The sequence below is a fragment of the Etheostoma spectabile genome, chromosome 16, assembly GCF_008692095.1.
Source record: "Etheostoma spectabile isolate EspeVRDwgs_2016 chromosome 16, UIUC_Espe_1.0, whole genome shotgun sequence".
Lineage (NCBI taxonomy): Eukaryota > Metazoa > Chordata > Actinopteri > Perciformes > Percidae > Etheostoma > Etheostoma spectabile.
This window is the reverse complement of record NC_045748.1, coordinates 26,464,282-26,487,397: the sequence shown is the minus strand read 5'-3', so window position 1 is coordinate 26,487,397 and position 23,116 is coordinate 26,464,282. Positions and strand designations below refer to the sequence as shown.

Here is a 23,116-nt window from a genome sequence, read left to right as displayed (position 1 = left end):
AGTGTTCTGGTCAGACTAAAGGCTGAATGAAGGCCTAAGGCTCTCTCTCTCTCTCTCTCTCTCTCTCTCTCTCTCTCTCTCTCTCACACACACTACTTCTGCTGCCTGTGTCCTTGTTGTTGCTCGAGGTAACTTGTGTCTCAGCCCGAGGCTTTGATGAAGAACTTTACACAGCAAATACAGCGGCACTTTCAGGGTTGGCTGTTCAATTCCCAGTGTGTTACATTTTAATGTGAATAATCAAACCATGTGAGAATTTTGAAAACACTAAGCATTTTTGCTCATGCAGTAATTCTTGAAACGTGAATACAACCACTAAAATAATAAGATAATAATGTAACAATAATGAGTATAATAATAATAAAATGTATAAAAATACAGACTTAAGATGTGAAACTTAAAGTCCTTTAAAAAAAAAAATCAACGTTGTCATCAGGGACGTTGTAGAGCGTCCTCTGGTGGACAGACTATGCAACGCCATTACTAACAGGGACGTTGTAGAGCGTCCTCTGGTGGACAGACTATGCAACACCATCACTAACAGGGACGTTGTAGAGCGTCCTCTGGTGGACAGACTATGCAACGCCATCACTAACAGGGACGTTGTAGAGCGTCCTCTGGTGGACAAACTATGCAACACCAACACTAACAGGGACGTTGTAGAGCGTCCTCTGGTGGACAGACTATGCAACGCCATCACTAACAGGGACGTTGTAGAGGGTCCTCTGGTGGACAGACTATGCAACGCCATCCCTAACAGGGACGTTGTAGAGCGTCCTCTGGTGGACAGACTATGCAACGCCATCACTAACAGGGACGTTGTAGAGCGTCCTCTGGTGGACAAACTATGCAACGCCATCACTAACAGGGACGTTGTAGAGCGTCCTCTGGTGGACAGACTATGCAACGCCATCACTAACAGGGACGTTGTAGAGCGTCCTCTGGTGGACAGACTATACAACGCCATCACTAACAGGGACGTTGTAGAGCGTCCTCTGGTGGACAGACTATACAACGCCATCCCTAACAGGGACGTTGTAGAGCGTCCTCTGGTGGACAGACTATGCAACGCCATCACTAACAGGGACGTTGTAGAGCGTCCTCTGGTGGACAGACTATGCAATGTTTAAATAATCATTTATCAGAATCATTTATGAACATATATTTACAAACTACACTGTATATATATATATATATATATATATATATATATATATATATATATATATATATTTTTTTTTTTTTTTAAATCATCCATTATAAATGCTGATACCAATAGATCGGGAAATGCCTAATATCGTCCCGCTGATATATTGGTCGTAAACATGTGTTTGTGCAAAGTCATGATGTCATGGTGCACGTTTTGGTGTCAAAGCCGCTCCTTCACATGAAACGAATCACAGCAGTTAGACCGTCCAGGCAGGGGAGGTCATCCTTCACACACGCTGTCATGAAAATCAGGAAAGATCCCAGGTAACTGCGGTTTAAATATGTCAGTGTGTGTCATTTAAGCTTGTGAATAATGCAATGCTCATAACGACGTGAAATACGCTGAAATGTCGTCGAGGAGTTAGAGAGGAGCGTGAAGCGTGTGTTCATGACAGCTCTGTGAATAATTCAGCGGCCACAGCCGGAAGAAATGGAGCCACTCAGGACTTCATACGAGGCGCGGCACCAAACCCGACCCATCGCTCGGGTTACGCTTCCATTTTCTCGACCACTTCATGTTCACAAACTATACGTATGAAATGTTATTCGCCATTCATTTTTATTAAATGACACAGAGTAAAACTGAGAGAAATGTTGCTCAACCTGCCTCTGGAAACTCGAGCATCCATCTTTTATATTCTTGAGAAGAAAGGTCACAGGTTTGGATCCCGTATCACTGTTAAACTGTCCGTTTGATCAAGTCAGGGTAGTCTCAGAGTACTGAGATCCGGTGCTCGCTTCAAAATCGCCTTAAAAGAAAGGACATTGTCGCTGTTGGCTGAAAAACGGTTTTTATAGGAATGCTTTTTTAGGAATGAAAAAGGCTCATTTAAAACATATACTGTATATATATATATATATATATATATATATATTTAGCTATTCACTTTGGGGGAAGCCTCAGGATCTGATGTTATCACGATACTTATGTCACGATATACGATACTATTGCGATTTTAAACATATTGCAATATTCTCCGATATATTGCAATTTATTACCTTTTTTCCAACTTCTGCTTTTTCCCAATTTTAAATGACGTCCCCAAAAGGAAACTTATCAACATCTGCTAAAGGTACATTTCACGTTCATCTCACGTCTATTTCATTGCTGCATAACGGGATTGTCAAGCAGACAAACTGACAGACACATATAGAGTATCATGATGGATCCATACTTGGCGTCTGTGTATCAATACAGTATTGCCACGGATAATACCACAATACTATGCTGTATCCATACTACTTACTTCAATTCTAGAGAGAAGCGAAGTTGATCAACTTTATCGACACTTTCTTATGGCATTTTTTCACGTTTTTTTTTGTAATTCCCCCCCCCAATTTTTTCTCACAATGTGGTCACTTTTTTTCCCCAAACCAAGCTCCCTCCCAAATTCTTTTTTTTCACGTCTTAAAGTTTTTTGGAACATTTTTGTCTCCACTTTTTAACATTCTCATATATATATATATATATATATGTATATTTTAAAATGCTACAAAATTGAATGAAACACCCAAATTAAATATTAGTAGTCAACTGATCATTTAATTTACTTGTGAAGAGTAACGGTTGTTCTGAATCATCTACGTTACTTTGTTTTGGACAATTTAGTTGAAAGCAACACAATTTTTTGATATAGACTTTTTGAAAATGGGCCAGATTTGACCCAAGGACAACTGGAGAGTTCAAAGCAAAATGCATAAACTGTTTTTTGTTAAATCTCTGCATCGACAGAAACAGCATCCTGTGAACTATCCAGTACTTTTTCACCAGATATATATATATATATATAACCACAAAGGCATGATGGGAGCCGAGCATGGCTTTCTGAATAAAGGTGTACCGATTCAGAGCCCTGCAGGGGGGCGACGGACCGACAACAAGCCGAGTGTGTAACTGACAGCAGGGGGTCAGAGCTGTACAATTAGACGTGAACCGGAGGGGAACACCTGGCCCGCTGTCGCCATCTAAAGCCGAGGGAAGCAGACGGAAAAAGCCAATAACACCAATAACGCCACACTAATGGAGACGGAGAGAAAGATAAAAAAAAAAAAAAAAGACAGACAGCTGGCGGAGAAGAGGGCGGGCATCATTAGTGGGAAAGGTCAGCGTGGCCTCAGGGTGGGTGAACTGAAGGAACGGCTTACACACACGCAGACGTGTGACGGTGCGTTCAGGCAGGTGAGGGAGGTCAAGAGATAATGGGGTCAGATATAGAAACTGGTCCGCTGTGTGGGGGAGTCGATGGAGGGCTTGGGGTGGGACGTTAACTCATTACATCGAGACTGGAGTCAGTATTTAGAAACTGTGGCAATTGTCGTCAGACTCTCATAAGAGACGTAATGCATCTTTCTGGAGAAAAAACAACAACTGGCTAAAGTACATATAATATGCGTACCTAAAAACAAGCTTTAACAACATAATTTCTGACAACTTCAAGTCAAATCAATAAGTCTGTTGTTCAGTTCAGTTCTGTTCATGTTTTTTGTTCCCATGGGGAAATTATGCTGCAGTAAAAAAATCATATCACATGGTATTAAAACATTAAGCAGGAAGAAAAAACAACAACATATGTACAATACCACTCATACCATAGACCAAAGTAATATGAAGGGGGGGGGGGGGGGGGGTAGAGTTCCAGACCAGCTGGGAGAAAGAGAAATTACAACAAAAACACAAAATATATCTATCATCGTACGGGACCTTCATTATTAAGGAGTTTAATGGCCTGTTGTGTTGGGCGCCCGGTTAGCCCAGCTGGTAGAGCGGAGGGACCATAAATATAGAGAGAGGACGCAGCGGGCCCCGGCTTGACTCCGACCTGCAGCAGAGTTAAAAAAATACCTCAAAAATAATCTTTAAAGGTCCCCTGGGATGAAAATGTCACTTTATGAGGTTTTTTTTAACATTAATATGCGTCCCCCCAGCCTGCCTATGGCCCCCCCAGTGGCTAGAAATGGTGACAGGTGTAAACCGAGCCCTGGGTGTCCTGCTCTGCCTTCGAGAAAGTTAAGCTCATAAGGGCCGAGCTGGAATCTTGCTCCTTATGAGGTCATAAAGGGAAAGGTTACCAACCCTTTCTCTGCTTTGCCCGCCCAGAGGATTTGGCCCACCCATGAGAGAGAGAGAGACATCATGGCTTTCAAACGAGCAAAGTGGCAGTTGGACAAAAGCTAACCGGAGACCCGGCGGGTCAAAGCCACATTTGGGGGATGGAGGGAGAGCAGAGAGAGGAAAGGAAGGGAACGAGGGGAGGGATAAGGTGAAGTGAAGGAGTGAGGGAAGGTGACATTACATTGCCTTTCTGAAAGGTCTGTGCACTGATAGAGTGATAGAAAACTGGAGGTGTAAAAAAAGAGATGTAGAAAAAGAGGAAAGTTGACGCCAGCAGAATATGATCAACCGTCATTTCCTGGACCCTTGCTCCCCGCATTTCCTTCCTTCCTTCCTTCCTCCCTCACTTCCTTGCACCTATCTCCGTACTAGCTGAGTCAAAGAAACATCTCTTATTCCGAACACCTCGTCAATCCACCCCTCCGCCGTCTTTCTACTTCTCCATTCTACCTCTTTCTCGCTTCTTTAATCTCTCCTTCGAGAGCCGGGCAGGATGGTAATTAGAAAGCCAGCACACACACATTTAAATGCAGACACACACATATTCTCACACTGTGCTATATTAAGCCTTTCATGCAAGCAGGCAGGCAGGCACACACACACACACACACACACACAACACACACACACACACACACTGATTTAAGACAGAAAGAGGAGCAGAAGAGAATATTAAAGAAAGGAGAATCAATGGATTCATTTCCTGGTGCTGACAGAGGTTGATCTCTCCCTGGACCCGTAATCCTTAGAGTTTGTGTGTGTGTGTGCGTGTGTGTGTGTGTGTGTATGTGTGTGTGTGTGTATTTGAGAGAGACATAGAGATAGAGTAAGTAAGTCAGGGAGAGAGGTGAAGGATAAAGCTGTTCAGGTTGTTCTTGCCCATGGGCAGAATAGAGAAGAAGGAGGGAATACTGTTAAAATACAACCTTCTTTTCTTTCCTCTCCTCCTCCCCCCCCCTGCCCCTCCCTTCCCCCTCCCCTACATCTACAGAGACACACCACCAGACACAGAGAGGAGGAAATGTCGATCTGTTATCTCGCCGTTTCGGTTCTCGACTTTTCTGCCAGCGCAGCACGTTGAAAACTGAAGACCTGAGTGTGTGAGGGAACTGAGATGAAGAAAAAAAAAAGCAGAGGAGGAGGAGGTGAGATGGAAGCCATGCAGCCTTCTCTCTCTCTCTCTGTCTCTCTCTCTGTCTCTCTCTCTCTCCATCCTTCTCCAATATTCCTTTGCCTTTCACACTCTTCTGTCTCCTTCTTGTTCTCCCTCATTGATGACTCATTTGTTCCTTTTTACTCGTTCACCCTAAAACGTATCTTTAGATCCTAGTTTGTTTCGCAGAATGCATTTAGAATTTAGAGTTCATTGATTTTGTGCATTCTTTCTCATATGCCTGTCTTTCATCATATAACGTGAATCCTTCTACTCATGTTACAGCTGGTCTCGCATTTCCAGACCTTCTTCCACAACACTAGTCTCGGGTAGGAACTTGTGTAAAAACTGTTCAATGGTTGTTCTAGTCGTGCAGAAAACTCAGATTGGACAGATAGTCTAGCTAGCTGTCTGGATTTACCCTGCAGAGATCTGAGGACCAGGTAACCATAGTCCTCAGATTGGACAGATAGTCTAGCTAGATGTCTGGATTTACCCTGCAGAGATCTGAGGACCAGGTAACCATAGTCCTCAGAAATCCACTGGAGGTTAGAAAGCCAACACAAAGACAGGGGAAGGTGACGGACATCCGACTGATAATTAGGGACATCCGGCAGGTCTTCCGGCGGCCCCGGAACAACCCCGGAAATGAACCGTCTTCGATACTATTAGACTATGTAACAGCTCATAGCTCAGAACCAAAGAGCTCTGTCAAAGAAGAAGCCATGCTATGCTACTAGGAAGGGAAAAATGAGTTCATCTGTGCTCAATTTCAAATAACCTACATGTGTAATGCATAATTTGTTGGGCTGAACTGCTCTCCCCTGTGGCATGGGCAGCCCTGATATCCGTGATGATGGTCAATGAACGTCACCGAACTTCTAAAAATCTCATTGGCCCACATGTCACAGCATTATGATAAGGCAGCAGGGCAGCACGGCCGGCAGAAGACCAGCGGCCGCCAATCCCTCAACAACTTCCAGGATTACCCCCCCGAGCTCGGGCAACGGCCTTTCTGCAGCTGCTCCATTCACACAGTAAATGCAGTTCAGCAGTATTGGACAGCTCCCAAATGGGAATGTGCAGCAGGCAAGCTCGTTTCCTCACTCCACTTTCCCTGAATGGATGCAGGTTAGAAATGGCTGGATGTGGGGAAGCTGACTGCATCCAGGAGTGCAGATTAGACTGAGGGTTTGCAAAAGGTAGAGTAAAGGTGTCTTTGAACAAGAACTGGTAAAATGTGAGTCAAGAAAGTAGAACAATTGCATGTAACTGGATGGGAAGCAGAGATGAAACTCAAAACAGCAACAAATTTCATATCACAACTGTACAGTGAAATAAATGCGTCTAGAGATTGTTGTCCAAGCAGCAATGAGGTGTCATATTTACATTTTTAGTGGCGGCGTCCTCTAGTGGCTGTAGTAATTATGATGGGAGCAAAGAAGAAAGTGATGTAACAAAGTGGGTTCATATTTCTAAAGAAGCACATGCACACCATTTCCAGTCATTCCCCATTGTTTCATGTTTCTAGCTCATTCCAGCTCACGGGAATTTGAGCCGGCGCAGCAAACAAATAATAACAAAATAATAATAATAATAATAATAATAATAATAATAATAATAATAATAACAACAGACAAACATGGAAGGGTGGAGAGAAACATTGTGCTGTGTAAAGGGAGTTTTTCGCGTAACCGGAAGTAGTTTTGGTGTCTAAATCTGACCAAACTGGACCGTTTCACAACATCAACGTCGTGTTTAAAACCAAAACCTTTCCATTCTCTGGTTCAGATATGAATCCGCAACCTATATCATCGTATGGTTTGGAGGATCTACTTTTACCCAAGCCGGTCTCACGGCAGTTCATGAAATGGTCTCTTTATATCTGTTGATTCGTCAACAGGGACGCCATTTTCTCGGTTAATTTGTGGGGGTCACCAGGAATTGGGATCCGCCACAAGCAGAACGGTTGTGGTTAGGAAAAGAGCAAAAGGGAAAGGAACCCACACACGGGACATGGAGAGAACGGGACTTTTCGGCACTTCTCGCTACCTTAATCGTGCCGTTATCACGAAAGATGCTTCCCATTAAAATACAGAAAAAAAAGAGAAAACCGCGTCCCTGTACACAAATCAACAGATTTAATAACGTCACCATTTCACAAACTGCCATGAGACTGGGCTGTTTTACCAGGTCTCAATGCTTTTCGACTCGGCAGTTCTTACTTTGTTCTCCACATGACAAACTGAACAAAATGTCCGACTGTGCAGACTGCAGAGGAGGTGCAGAGAGCTCCTCATGTTCTAAAGCTCTGCCGCAGACTCATCCCTGCACTCTTTGATCCTCTAAAGAATGTAAAGACAGCACATGTCATGCAGACACACTCTGCAGACATGCTTTGCTCCTCCCAGGCCCACCACCCAGACCTCTCAGGTCATCTGGGACAGGTCTCTTTCTGTCCCCAGAGTCAGAACTAAACAGGGTGAAGCAGCTTTCAGTTTCTATGCTCCTCATATCTGGAATAAACTCCCAGAAACCTGCAGATCCGCTGCTACTCTCAGTTCTTTAAATCAAGGCTGAAGACCTTTCTTTTTGATGCTGCCTTTCTTTAAATGAATGCTCATTTCTTTAAATTTCTTATGCTGCACTGTAACTTTTATTCTTGTGTTTTAAGTGTCTTAATGTTTCTATTTGTTTTTAACTGTCTATTCATGTGTTTTACCGGTTTTTAATGCTTATGATTTTTAACTGTTTGTACTTGTGTTTTATCTGTTTAACTGATTTTGTGTGAAGCACTTTGAATTGCCCTGTTGCTGAAATGTGCTCTACAGATAAAGCTGCCTTGCCTTGCCTTATGTCGTTATATATGCTCTGAACCAAACTTAACTTCTGTGTACTGTTGCCCCCCCACACACACACACATCCAATCCAATCCACTTTATTTGTATAGCACATTTTACAAACACAAAGTTGCCAAAGTGCTGCAGAGAAAACTCAAACATACAAAACAATTAATATCAAATATTGTAAAAACAAAAGAAGAGCATCAGGTTTAAAAAACAAAAAAAATAGATAAAATGAATAAATACTAAAATACAGTAAAACAATAAGAGATATCAGAGGACCACACAACTCACATGGAGTTAAAAGCCAAGATTACTTACTAGCTTGACCCCGCACTCGAAGGAAACAAACATGCATTTCATGGGGACTTTAAAGAGAATTGATAAGAAAAAAAACTAGGTGCTGCTCAGCGAATACGGCCCGGGACGTAACAGTAATCACAACAGTGGAAGTGAAGAGTTGCAGAGTACAGCGAGCGCCTCAGCGTGTGAAGATGAAGAGCTCGGAGCTGGAGCGTCTCACTGAGAGTCTGCGTGTAGCCCGGGATCAGACTGCAGAGGCGGGGCGAAGAGGCCGGAGTGGGCGTCCCGAGTCTCTTCTATAACCGGGTACAGTGGAGAGGCCAATCACTCTGGCAGAGAGCTCCACTTATGTTATAAAATGTTTTGCACTTAAAGTCAAAAGTGCTGCACTGTGAGCTAAAATGGGTGTTTTGTATGTTTTTTTTTACTTGAGTCATGGATTATAAGGGAGGCCAGAATAGCCAGAGCTTTAGGAGTGGACTGACTGCGTACTAGGGCTGTTGGAACGAATTCGCAAAGTCGAACAGAATTCAAAATGGTAAAAAAAACAATATAAATAGGTTGGCTAATCTCCTTCTCCTCATGTCACGACTGATGAATAATTAATTATGGGAGTGAGAAACCTCGGGGGGGGGGGGGCGGAAGTAGGAAGAAGGATGGGAAATAGTTTTGACATGACTTCCAAATTGCCATCCACCGAGCCAAAATGCTTATTTTGCTTATTATTATCAATAGTTAGCTTGTTTTGGTTTCCTACCGGAGTTAAATGAGCTTAGCTTCATGGAGACAGTTTAAGTTTACATTAGCTGCTCTACAGCTTTCAGAGTTAGCTCCGACTTCACATATTATCTTCTCACAGCTGTATCCTCAGTAGCGTGACAATCTGCAAGAAACAGGTTGCTTATAAATCACTAAAATAGCAGTGGCAGCATCGTTTGGCTTAGTTATAAATGCCGTTAGCATCGCGGCTAACACTTGGTTTATGCCACATCGTTTCGGCTGTGCTTTTCTAACATGATGTGGTTGTGCTAACCGAGCCCCGTTAGCCTTTGCAACCGAGCAACACACTTGTGTTGAACGGCTCCCACGTGTGACGTTTCCTTTCCCCATCCCTCATTTGGTCCGGACTTTCAGACTTTTCAGATTGGTTTGAACCCAAATTGTAGGTGTGAAAGGTGCCTCGGACCACGGTCCGGATCAGAAGACCACATTTTGGTCCGATCAAAAGTCTCGGTCCGGATCAAACTAAACAATGGTCCAGTTGTGTAAAGTGTGAAAGCATTTTTTTTGGAGGGTTCAGAGTTTCAAAACCAAATAAAAGAAGCTCTGACAGAAGAAGCTCTCCTTGTGTTACAAGACCGGGGAAGCTCCTTTAAAGGTCCAATGACATGGTGATTTTATATTTATATTAGTGGTCCCTAATACTGTATCTGAAGTCTCTTTTATATAGACCTTAGTGGTCCCCTAATACTGTATCTGAAGTCTCTTTTATATAGACCTTAGTGGTCCCTAATACTGTATCTGAAGTCTCTTTTATATAGACCTTAGTGGTCCCCTAATACTGTATCTGAAGTCTCTTTTATCGTACAAATGATGGCATTCGGTGTCAGTCTGGAGAACTGACATGAATACACTAGTGCTTCTATAAAAACAGGGATTGTTGGGCTTGAATATTTAACTTGGAGTAAATATAATAAAGCCTGAATAGAGAGCTGTAACATGATGATAGTGTTACCGTGAGACCGACTGGAACAGGATGATTTTATTTCTTGGAGAAGAAGACAATGTGCTTTACACAGCTGATTGGTTTGTAAACTGAAAATAATCTCTGTTCATCAAAGCATCCAGCCTCGTCAGCCACCAGGTATTAATTAATTTCTTTAAATCAGTCAGAAATATTACAGAGGAACAATGCACCATTCTTTGTCTACTCTAGAAGCGCTCTTTCCCATTGTTGAGTGGTGGATTACTCTTATTGTTAGGAGGTAATGATCGCCAGTTTCAGGGAGATAATCACAACCAAAACCCTTCTTTTAACCTCCATTACTATAGTAGTTCATTATGTTCTGGTACAGCAGAACTGACATGTTGCTCTGGAGGAAACTACTAGACCTGTTGGGTCCTTGTAAATTCTGGAGTGTGGTCTAGACCTACTCTATCTGTAAAGGGTCTCGAGATAACTCTTGTTATGAATTGATACTATAAATAAAATTTTATTTAATTGAATGTCGCTAACACAAATATTCAGAAGAAGCAGCTCGGTCTTAGTCTTGATCAACAGAAGAACATTTCCAGGAAAAAACCCGACATCCGGCGCTTTGCTCACCCAAAGTTAGTGTCACAGACATAAAATATAGATCACACCATCAACTACAGCCCGACCAATAAAGGATTTTTGAGGCCAATACCGATACAAATATTTGGTAATTTAAAAATCAAATATATATATGTTTTTTTGAGTCCCCATCTCTGCCTTAAGCCTTGTGTTGTCTTCCCGTCAACCTGCAACTCTGTGTTTTTCTGGGTTGAAAATTCTTTTTCTACACTTTTCTCAACGTTTTTGTCAATTTTATTCCAATTGTTTTGTCACTTTTTTGAATTGCATTTTGTTATTTTTTTAAATTTTTTTTACAATTTTTTGTTGATTTATTCCATGTCTTTTGTCACCTTTTGATGTTTTTTTAAATTATGTTTTATTCAATATTTTAACAATTTTTTGTCGCTTTTTCTAAGGTTTTTCATGTTTTTTGTCACTTTTCTGTTCTCTTGTCATAGTTCTGATATAGAAAGTTTTGTTAAACGGGTCAAACAGGCGGGATGAATCCAAAGTGGTGTGGAAATAGGTCTGGGAGTGTGAGCCCCCCCACCACCAACGCACACACTCTCCTACCTGTAAATGAGGATATCGTCCGTGGAGCTGTTGTACTGGATCTGGTACATGCGGACCCCTGGTATGTGGTTCTGCGGGGGCCACCTGATGGTAGCAGTACTGGACGTTAGATCCGACACGCTGACCCTCTGCTGGTCGTACCGGGCGTGACCCCCGCTGACGTTGGACTTGATGGACGTGGGGATGTCCGAAGGCCCCGGGTCGGGGTCCAGTTTAGGGTCAAAGTGCGGCGAGGGGTTGACGACCAACTCGACCGGAGCGGTGGCCTCCCCGGCGGCGTTGGATGCGATGCACGTGAACTTTCCAGAATCCTACAAATCACCAGAAAAAAAAGGAAAGAGAAGACCCAGAATTTATCTTCGCTTTGACTTTGTTTGTTGGTTCCCTGTGACCCTGGTTCCCAAACCTTTTTAGTCCGAGGTACCCCCCACAGCCCTAACGGATGAAGTCCCGTACCCCGTTATCATTACCGATGTATACAACAATATAATAAATAACACTAATGTTTCCAGACAATTTAACAGTCCGTTGGTTTGGTCCGCAATGGTAAAATTAGCTCCTAGGCTACTACAACATGTAGCAAAACTTAATGTTTCAACCATTGATCCATTAATGTTATATTTAGCTAATCATTTGAACGTTTTATTCTTTACTTTAAGCTACATGTTGGACCTTCTGCGCTCGTTTTTTACACACCGGCAACTTTCAAACAACATATTTTATCCCTTCATGTCCTTCACAATGCGCCTTGGTCCACTGATCTCTTACGTTTGTCATGTTAATTTTCCTTTATCATTCAAACGTCATATTGATATGTTTTCTTGTTTTCCACAACCAAATAATGAACTGTCCTAATGAACTGAACCTTCATGTTGTCCTCAGGTCAAATTGTCCCGTTTTCCTACATCAGTGTTCTTTTTAATTCCCCAAAATAACAGGATTGATTCCACCCAACGCTCTTTGCCAAGTACACATCTCTACTTTCATTAATTTTGGGGCGTCTTGTTCAATTTTATAGCATTTGAAAACAAATTGAAGTGGGTTTGAAACAGTATTGAATACAAGTTGAGAGTCTGTGATTATCCATCCACATACATTCCTTTAATTTGATTTTAAATAATTCCTCATTTCTGTTCAAACACTAGGTATAATTTCTTATAAATGAGGTTTATTGACCATACAATCTAAGAATAACTGTGAAACTAAAGTTAATAAGTTAGTGTTACGTAGTGTTGAAAACAAACATTAAAAAAAGCGGCAAAAGTGTAAAAAAAAGGGGACAAAAATGTAAGAAAAAGTTTAAAACATTGATAAAAAGTGTCAACAAAAGTGTTGATTTTCAATTTTGATGGGAAGACAGCACAAGGGTTAAAAGACGGCATATAAGGACGGACAGTAGAGCCAAAATCAAAAGATATATGAAAAAAAAAAAAGGTTTTCACACTGACCAACAGTTTAAGAATAAATCCTAAATCAACAGAGCAGCCATGTTATCCCCGGCCAATGAAAGCACGGCTCTACCTTGACCGAGGCCTTGAGGATGTCCAGCGAGCCGTTCTCGTAGCAGATGGTTCTGGACGTGTTGCCGATCAGCTTCCCGTCCGGACTGACCCAATGCGTCGAGGGCTCGGGGTCTCCGATGGACTTGCAGCGCAGGCTGACCTCCTGACCCTCCATCACAAACATCTTGGAGGTGTGGCGAGTTATCATCGGGGGCTCGCAAACAAACTCCTCCTGTCAGGGGACACGAGACCAGACCACGACAATACAAAAGTCATACATTAAATCAGGGGTTCCCAAAACGTTCAGCCCACGACCCCCAAAGTAACGGTGCAAGTGACTTGCAACCCCCCCGCCACTATGAACGTATATAAACATTGCGCAACAGCGCACGCACTATAGACATATCCAAACACGAGCATATTGACAACACAAAATAACACAACAGCCATGACATTATTCTATAGTAAGTCTTTACACTGGCTTCCTGTGTCTCAAAGAATTGATTTCAAAGTACTCTTGCTAGTTTATAAATCCCTTAACGGTTTAGGTCCAAAATACATTTCTGATCTGCTACTACACTATGACCCCCCCAGACCTCTCAGGTCATCTGGGACAGGTCTACTACTACACTATGACCCCCCCAGACCTCTCAGGTCACCTGGGACAGGTCTACTACTACACTATGACCCCCCCAGACCTCTCAGGTCATCTGGGACAGGTCTACTACTACACCATGACCCCCCCAGACCTCTCAGGTCATCTGGGACAGGTCTACTTTCTATCCCCAGAGTCAGAACTAAACAGGGTGAAGCAGCTTTCAGTTTCTATGCTCCTCATATCTGGAACAAACTCCCAGAAACCTGCAGGTCCGCTGCTACTCTCAGTTCTTTAAATCAAGGCTGAAGACCTTTCTTTTTGATGCTGCCTTTCTTTAAATGACTGCTCATTTCTTTAAATTTCTTATGCTGCACTGTAACTTTTATTCTTGTGTTTTATGTGTCTATTTTTTTAACTGTCTATTCATGTGTTTTACCGGTTTTAATGCTTATGATTTTTAACTGTTTTTACTTGTGTTTTATCTGTTTAACTGATTTTGTGTAAAGCACTTTGAATTGCCCTGTTGCTGAAATGTGCTCTACAGATAAAGCTGCCTTGCCTTGCCTTGCCTATAGTACTTTACTCATTACTTTGATTTGAACTTAATGAAATGGATATGCAATATGTTTGGAGCACAGCAAGTCCAATCTTGGTTTAATGTTGGAGACCAGCTACTCGGAGATCATCCTCCACATTCAGTCGCCATCTGTATTTATTTTTAAGGTACATCAGTGCCGAGAAAGTCTTTTCACACAAGTAGGTGGTGCCAAACGGCATCAGCACATCCAGAGCCGCCCTGGATAGCTGCGGGTATTCCCTCTAGACTGAAATCCCAAAACACAGCCAGCGTCTTAGAACTAAACGCTGTCTTCAGGGTTCGGTCGCTGGACAGTTCAACCGATGCGTCCTCCAGCTCGGATGTCACATGATTTTCCCTCCTTTGAAATAAAAAAAAAGCTGCTTCCTTTGTATCTATTTGCTTGGTTTTATTTCAAATTTAGCCACTAGTTTTATCTTGTGTTAAAATCATGGCTAACATATGCTATTTCTAAATTGTTTTTAAATTTTTATTTTTATTTCTGGAAATCAACTTGCGACCCCCCCCCCCCCCTCTCTGGCTCGCGACCCCCACTTCGGGAATCACTGCATTAAATGATACAGAAGATTCAAATGGGCCCTATCTTCCTGTGTATTTGGGTCTAAGTGACTGATGGGAAACCGGTCCAGTATTGAGCGAGATCGCTGCACTTGGCAGCAGCAAAACAAGCTACAAAATAAGTTATTGGGCAATTGCGCAACTTCAATTTACGTCCACAAAAGTGCAGTTTTGCCGCTGACATACTCAGTATCTGGCAACATTATGGAAAGGATTTCTATGGAAGTCGACCTTTTTGTTAAAGATAAAACATCCAAGCTAAACTCCCCAGAGTCCTAATATACAGTCATTTACACTGCATTCAAAGTCAAGAAACATATTAAAACTATGAAAAGACGTTTTGGGTTGTCTTTCTACTTTCACAACACATCACATCTCTAGTTTTGGTTGAAATTAACACATAGTTAACCAGTTTACATGTATATAGTAACAACCATCTGTATATTATGTTCATTGTACATATCTGTAAAAATTCTATTTACAGTAATATCCACCTGTATATTATTTTCAGTACATATCCAGCTGTAAATCTTGTTCACAATACTACCTGTATATTATATTCATAGGACAAATCTATCTGTAAAATTCTGTTTATAATAGTAATAATTTCTATATTTATTCAGTACATATCCATGTCCTGCCCTTATGGAACCAGTGTATATCCTGCACCTGCTGCTATTGCACTTCTGGTTAGACCTGAACTGCATTTCGTTGGCTTGAACCTGTGTAATGACAATAAAGTTGAATCTGATCTAAAATCTGCTGGCTCTATACACACTAAAAGTAGTGGTTTTTTATATGGAGTCTGGTGGGTTTAGGGTTTGCAATTTTGGACTGTTTCTGGTGTAACAAAAAAGATCTTTCTCTGTAGTAAAAGGGTCTATCTCTGTATAGATCCTTTCAGTAATGTTGTCAACACTTTACAGAGGAGAAATCTTGATTTAAACTAGTTTTTAATTTAGAGACCATAAAACACCAAGAATGAAAAAATCATTAACAAGCGAGGTGAAAAAAAAAAAAAAATACCCAAGGAGATATAAAGAAAACGTGTCAAATTCTTTAGAAGAACAGTACTTTTGCCGTGCACACAGGGTTCTGGCTTTCAGAAGGAGTTCAATTGTGTGCACATTTCAGCCCTCACAATATTTAAAACCCACCCGCTGGCACCTAAGCCGCTATAAAGCCAGCCAAAACCCTGGTGGAGTATTATTGCAGGGCCTGCCAAGGCTTACCCAGGCTTACTCATCACTCCTACCACTCAGTGCATTTTCAAAGCCATTTTTTTCTGCGTCCTTCTTGGGTCTTGTTAGCAGCAGAGGAGATTGCTGACCTGATGACTGCTGGGCTGCGGATCCGAACACAGAACCAGCATCTTTCAGTCCTGTATTACCTCCTAACCCTCAACCGCTCCCGAGAAGCTCAGAGTAAAAAAGGCTGTGATTGAACTCTTGTGATGCGAGTGTGTGGAAGTGTGAAAGTGGTAGATCGTTGGCCATCTGAGGGAAAAACTTGTTATCTCGTCTCGGCTTGATAAGTATCAGTTTTTAGTTTTTTTTTTTTTTTTAAGTTATCCTAAAGCACTTTTGTTGACGCTTTTTAGCAATGTATTTAACTTTAACTTTGTCCCTTTCAGCCCTTTTGTCATTGTTTGTCACTTTTCTCAACGTTTTTCGAAGTTTTCACTATGTAACACTAACTTACACTGACTTTAGTGTTACAGTTATTTTTGGAAATGGTCAATAAAGACAAGTAGTGAGTGACTGCATTTTAAATGAGCACAAGTAAAGTAGAACTGACGTAACAGCTGTTACATATTTTAACGGTTGCTTTCATTCATTCATTCATTTCACATGCTGTCTCAGCCATAGACCTGTATGTCTATGGTCTCAGCTAGCGGTTAGCTGAATTAGCTGTTAGCTAAACTGACGTTAGCTTTCCGGTGGAGGCGAACAGACTTTCTTTAACTGTCTATGGGAACAGATCGTGCAGTGTTGTAAATCCGCGTTCATCTTGATATCATATGCGCGTGCGCGAACATCTTGCACATGCGTAGAGAGGATTGTGCTGGCAGGACGGATCGTGTACCGACAACATGTATAATCAACTCTAACTCAGCGTAGGAAGCAATGAGTGTGTGTGTGTGTGTGTGTGTTTGTGTGCGTGCCTGTGTGGGGGAGGGCGCTCGACATGCTTGTAATGGCTCCTGGTAGAGCCCAAGCAATATATTGGCGGGCCATTATTATGCATTTCCCGATATATCGGTATAGGCATTTATAATGGCAGATTTTAAAAACTGTTTTTTATATGTTCATATATTCAGAGGGGGAATGACATGCAGCAAAGGGTCACAGGTCAGAGTCAAACCCGAGTAGTAAACCTCTACATATGGGCGCCCCCCCCCTCTACCAGCTGAGCTATCCGGGCGCCAGAGCAGTGCATCTTTTTCATTGATTTCCCAGCAGGAATTCCCTTGGCGACTGATGGCTGGTGTCGGCCCTCTGATGGATGCCGTGGAGGCTCGCTCGTCCTTGCAGTGGGATCGAGGCCGTTAAACTCTCCCAGTATTAATATTCCCAGACACTTTGGTGACACGGAGGCCTGTGGATCGACCTCTTCACGACACTAATCCTCTTATAGTGATCCTACAGCGGCGCTCGGAGGGAGGTCCGGGACTATTACTCGAGGTGAAGAAAAGGTCTGTACAACATCCTCTTCTAAGATGATACCAATTAATCCCGTCTTTATCTCCCCGGTGCACCTCCACTTCTCATTGAAGCTCTCAAGGAGCCCCGAGGGGTCGGCTCCTGGAGATATCCAGGTGAGGCTAAACCCTCCATATCATCAGCTTTAAGGTAACTTGTTGAACCCCACCACTTACGTCTGTTATCTCTACAAGTATCAGTAGAGCTGCTATCGTATGGAAAGATTTCCCCAGCGGCTCCTCCAACTTTAGTCCCACACCTTCTAACTGCAATATGCAGCTCCAACACATTGTAAATCCAAAGGCCAAGGGAACTTTATCAGGATGCATGGTATCCTGATCCATGAAATAACTGGACTTTAATAATAATAATGCCTCAATGGGAATTTAACATAGGCCCCCTGTATTTTAAGGAAGAATCCTTTAATTTAAGATACGTTACTCATTCACAAAGAACGTTGGTGTCTTTAAAGGTTGGATTTTTCCTCATTTTTAAATTAAGGCAACAAGATAAATTTCCAAAAGACGCGTTTTTATTTTATTCCTCTTTTTAGTCAACTTAAGCAGGGGTTCCTATACTCATGAGCAGCACTGTACGTAATGCAAAGTCATGCTTCTGATGCATTGTTGCATAGCAAACCCCATGACTCCACACTTTGACCGGAAGGTTCCCTGCTGCGTGACACCGACCATCTGGCCGGCTCACGCGTCCTTGAGGAGGAAAGTCCTCGTGCACTAACTTTGTTTTGCTGCAGGGTTTGCAGTACATAAACACACACAATGCAATTTCTATGCTCTAAATGTTTAAATGAATCATTTTGTAAGCAACAGTATTAGCCGGCTAATGATGACTCGGGGCTCCGGTTATCAGAGGTCCAATATTTGTGTTAATTTTTCCCCACAAAGGTAACAAGATCATCAACCAGAAGCCATTTAACATGACCTCTGTTCGAATACTTAGTATTTTTTATCAAAGCAGGTCCAGGCCTGAACAACTCTGAATTAAAAGTTTAAACCTCCAGACCCTTTTGTCACTTTTCCCGAAGTTCTAAGTCAATATTTTTGGACATTTTTATTGTTGTTTTGACCAGGTTTTTGATGCTTTCTCTGACGTGTTTTGTCACTTTTTTCGGACGCTTTGTCGTATTTTTTTGGATTTTTTCTCTACATTTCTGTCACTTTAAAAAAAAAAAATTCTTAAAATGCTATAAAATGAAATAAAACACCCAAATTCAATAAAAACAGTGAACAGATCAGTTATTTAACTTGTGATGGGTGTTGTAGGGAACCATCCACGTTATTCTTTTTGACAATTCGGTTGAAAGAAACCCAAATTTCTTTTACAGAAACTTTTAGAAAACGGGTCAAGCAGGAGGGTTGTAGGGTCATTTTGTTTTAGTCTTTTTTTAAACTGGGACCGGATTTTCTCATGCAGTCGTGTCTAAGTGACACTGACGTGAACTTACCCAGAGTTGAACTGACTCGTACTGTGGCAGACTTGGTATTGTTTCTTTTGTCTCGGGTCAAACCAGAGACATTTATCAAAGTTTAAAATGTAAAGTGCTTATGGTGTAAGTGTGATGAAGCACCCAGAGGTGTTCGGCTATAGACGACGACAACGGCCAGCTTTCTGACGCGCAGCGCTGACTTCCCAGAAAGCTTTGCGTGCACGTTGAAGTCGCTTGGCGTCACCCATAGGAACAGAGTGGAACATATGGATCGCCACCATTACGCGTTCAGTGTAGCCAAAGCGTCACCCCAATTTTCCACTGGGCGTCTGTGCTGCGTTCTGGGTTTTTTGCGTCTTCCGCCGCACGCCATACCACACGGGGGAGCGTCTCAGAAGCTGAGTCTCTTTATCTCTACAAATACTTCAATTTATTAGTAAATTGAATGGATAGCATTGCTTCTACTTCCTGCCGGGCAGTCCGAACGCCCCACGACTCGCGTGAAGACACACCTGGGACATATCTGGAGTGGAGAACACTCTTCTGGGACGCTTGGACTTAGAAAACTTTAATGTCCCTGAGAGGCAATTTCTTGTCATTTGAGCATTTTGTGAACTTTTATTGTTGACCTTTGTCCACATATGTGAAAGAATCAATGCTGGTGCATTCTCAAGTGTCAACTTGAATGGCTACGACTGATCTTGGGGGGTGGGGTGGGGGGGGTCAAGGTGGAATATATTTTTACGCACTGCAACCTTTGACTCCTCCATTAGTTCATTTTTGTAGCTTTAATGTCTTACTGCAGCAACTTTAACGAACCTCTCTGATGGTCCAGAAGTATTTGCCGGCGAGGTCTCTGGGGGAGGCGCAGGTCTCGAGGTCGTCCTCCCGGGTCAGTCGCCGCAGCCACACCAGCTCACAGTTACAGTGCAGGGGGTTCCCACCGAAACTCAAGACCAGCGCCAGCAGCGGGGAACCCTTCATCTTGGCGTAGACGGGGATCCGCAGGAACAACGGGTCCGGAGGGATCTTCTTCAGCTTGTTGGAGGTCATGTCTAGTCTGGAGATGGAGACAGAGACGCAGGGAGAGGGATCAGTCATTTCACTTTGAGCTTTATAGTAGACGGGGACGGGCAGAGTTTAGTTCTGGTACCCTGTTTGAAATGGATTTAACATTAACTCTCAACTGAGTGAAGTAATAATGATAGTTATAACATAAAGTAATAATTCAATCCACATAGCTCTAGGAAATAGGAAGAAAATGTCTCTCCATTCTGGCAAATTTGAGATTTACTCTGCAAGTCAGTATGACTAAAAGCCCATTCAAGCCCATTTACAATTTTTCCAAATCGAGGCACCAATCACAATCGTTGGCCGTCATGTAACAGCTGCTTGCCGTCGCTGCGCTCTCTTCAACGATTGTGATTGGTGCCGCTGTCGCTGCTACGTCCCCCGGATCCTTGGTCTGATTGGTTGAAGGACTATCCAATTGCGCCCAGAGACATTTGAGCGGTGCCCGTCGTTGGAAACGGGCTGTGAATGAAGCCCAGACCCCCTGTCAGTTACAACTGAGAAGGGTCTGGTGTCAACCAGGCTAAATGAATAGGCTGAAATAGGGTGCATATACTGTACATCATGGTAAAAAATCTGCTGTTAAATCAGACATCCAGCACCTCATAAAGCCAGATGGAACAATCCGCTTTGTTTTATATAAATTAGGCTCCTTCTGTAGATCGAATAGTCGACTATATGGAGTCACCCTCTACAAATATGTAACACAAATTGTCCACTAGTCGTAACTATTGGGCTGGTAGTAGTTATCGTCGCCCAGACCCCACATATTTCCTTAGATAAGGGATCTTCAACAGGGGGTCCGGGACCCCTAGAGGGTTCCTCAGAGTCAGTGCAGGGGGGCCTCCAAATTATTGTTAATTTATTTTTTCAATGAATCCTATTAATAGCAAATATAAATCCCCACTGAAGATATGCTTACTGGCCTATACTGTAGGTGAGGTAGTCACTAAGGTAGCCATCGAACGATACAGTTCATCCTAAGGATAAAATGTATAAAGTATGTATAAATATGTATAAAGGCTTGCACGTAATCGTAGGCCCAGTTTAATATGCAACTTCATTTTATACATGTAGTATGGGGTCCCTGCTCCATTTTTCTTTCAGTTAGAGGTTCCTTGGCTTAAAAGACCCCTTCCTTAGAGAGAGTAGACTGGAGCTGAAAGAATCCTAAATATCTACTGGAAATGTATGAATCTGAAAGTGTTTCCATGAGCTTCACATTTCCTTAAAAAAAAAAAAAAAAAAAAAAAGAAAATCCCTCAATCTGTCTCATTCTGGCTGCAGCTGAGGTACCTATGGTGAAGTTGAGGCATATTAAAGTAAATCAATTCAATAATTTCTTTACTTTACACTTAAAGCCCTCGGATCGGAGGTCCCCAGCTCTGCTCTCATGCTCGGAGCGGGATTATGAGGCAAGGCAGTTTTATTTCTAAAAACACATTTCAGCAACAAAGCAATTGAAAGTGCTTCACATAAAACAACTCTGCTGGGTGTTAAATAAAATGTATTAAATAAAATAAAAATCTGCCTGCTTCTAGGGGATTTTAACATAGGCGTGTGTATATGACGCCCCTTGTATTTTAACCCTTGTATGGTATCCAGGTCAAATTGACCGATTTCAAATTTTTAAGTTACATTTCTTCTACCTGAAAATCAACAGCCTTACCTTATTTCCTGTGATAAACATGTATTCCTGACTCAGAACATTATTCTGGATATGACACTTATGTTGTTTCCATAGTGGATTTTTAACATGAATTATAACCTTATGACAACAAACGAACCCCACTTCCATGTTTAATAGTGTTCTAGTAGAGACTGATGCATTCTCTAATCATGGATGTTATCTCAGCTGTTGGAAATTGAGATAAAGACAATATTTGTTAATAGATTATGAAGTAAAATCTTATTTCAGAATTGTTTTTAAAACCCCAAATAAGTCCCGGGTCAGTTTGACCCAAGGGACACAAGAGTGTCCCGAAGGTGAAGACAACACAAGAGTTAAGCAAAGTCTCTGTCTCCTGCTCAACATCAAAGATGTTCGTTCCCTTCTGAACGGCGATCTGACCGACATGTTGAAAATGAAATCTAATAAATGTGCAGCTAGAAGGGACAGGTTGAGGAAAAGTGGGACTCACACAACAAGCACAATACCAAACTAACATCTGAACAATGAGATGCCACAGTGGACACATATCCAGGTTGGGTTTCGTGACATTCAGCCACTGCACCATCTCGGGGAATTGTGTAGTGATAGGTTAAAACATTGGACCTGAAGACTCACTCGTAATAACAACAAACCCGGGAAAGTCCCCCAGTCCCCCCCCCCCCCCCCCAAATCCCTCCAGAAGTATTAGACAACAGCGATGACTTAACAAGAAGTTAATAGATGTTGAGAGCAGTGAGCGTGCTGAACTTTACAAAAACTCATATGTTATTTCATGGGCTGCAGCTTTGTACTGTGTGTGTGTTTGTGTGTATGTGTGTGTGTGTGTGTATAAAATGGTCACCTGTGCACACAGACAAACTCACAGTTCCACCAGCTGGTCGGTGTGTTTTGTGTCTCCGGGGCAAAAATAACCCATTACCGTCTTTTTAATAAATGCATGACTGTTTATCAAAAAAAGCTGGCTGCTGTTTTCTTTTTAAGACTGCTGTTCAGTGGGACGTAAATTGAAATTGATTACCGTTAATGGGGTTCAAATGTTATTTGGTGCCAGGAAAATTAAATTGCACACATGCATGCAACCACATATAATAACACAGACCAATGTTTGTTGGTTACAAAACACTTTCAATGGCCAAACCACGTAGAAGTGTTGTACAGGGCGGATGTCAGGCGGAGACAGGAAGTGTAAAAGGGGAAACAAGCAATGGTGTCGCAAGTTAAACAGCTATGGATTACAAATATGATGATTGTCAATTTAAAAGATATTGAAAAGAAGAAAGTCTCAGTTAGCCGTAGGTTTGTCATAGTGCCACTTAGTTTTGTGTGAAACTGCTCAGTGAACTACATCTCTCGTCTTACATAATGTACGTCACTTTGATGTCCACTTTCTCGCTAGCTAGGAACAGGCTCCAAACAAATCGATTCCTCTTTGCAGCTATAGCAGTGACTGATGTTTGG

At 42.2% G+C, this 23,116-nt stretch overlaps 1 protein-coding gene and 1 long non-coding RNA gene across 2 annotated transcripts in view; one reads left to right on the top strand and one right to left on the bottom strand.

Annotated features, from left to right (window-relative positions):
• Positions 1-23,116, bottom strand: part of LOC116704602 (leucine-rich repeat and fibronectin type III domain-containing protein 1-like protein) — a 202,054-nt gene that overhangs the window by 13,716 nt on the left and 165,222 nt on the right. The window contains exons 8-10 of the mRNA XM_032540194.1: positions 19,735-19,975; positions 13,032-13,244; positions 11,511-11,821 (exon numbers count right to left, since the gene is read on the bottom strand). Coding sequence (XP_032396085.1) covers positions 11,511-11,821; positions 13,032-13,244; positions 19,735-19,975 — 765 coding nt within the window. The remainder of the gene's footprint in view (positions 1-11,510; positions 11,822-13,031; positions 13,245-19,734; positions 19,976-23,116) is intronic.
• On the top strand, positions 1,898-23,006 carry LOC116704650 (uncharacterized). The gene is made up of 3 exons (XR_004335740.1): positions 1,898-1,909; positions 16,237-16,246; positions 22,932-23,006. It is a non-coding gene; the product is annotated as an uncharacterized LOC116704650 (long non-coding RNA).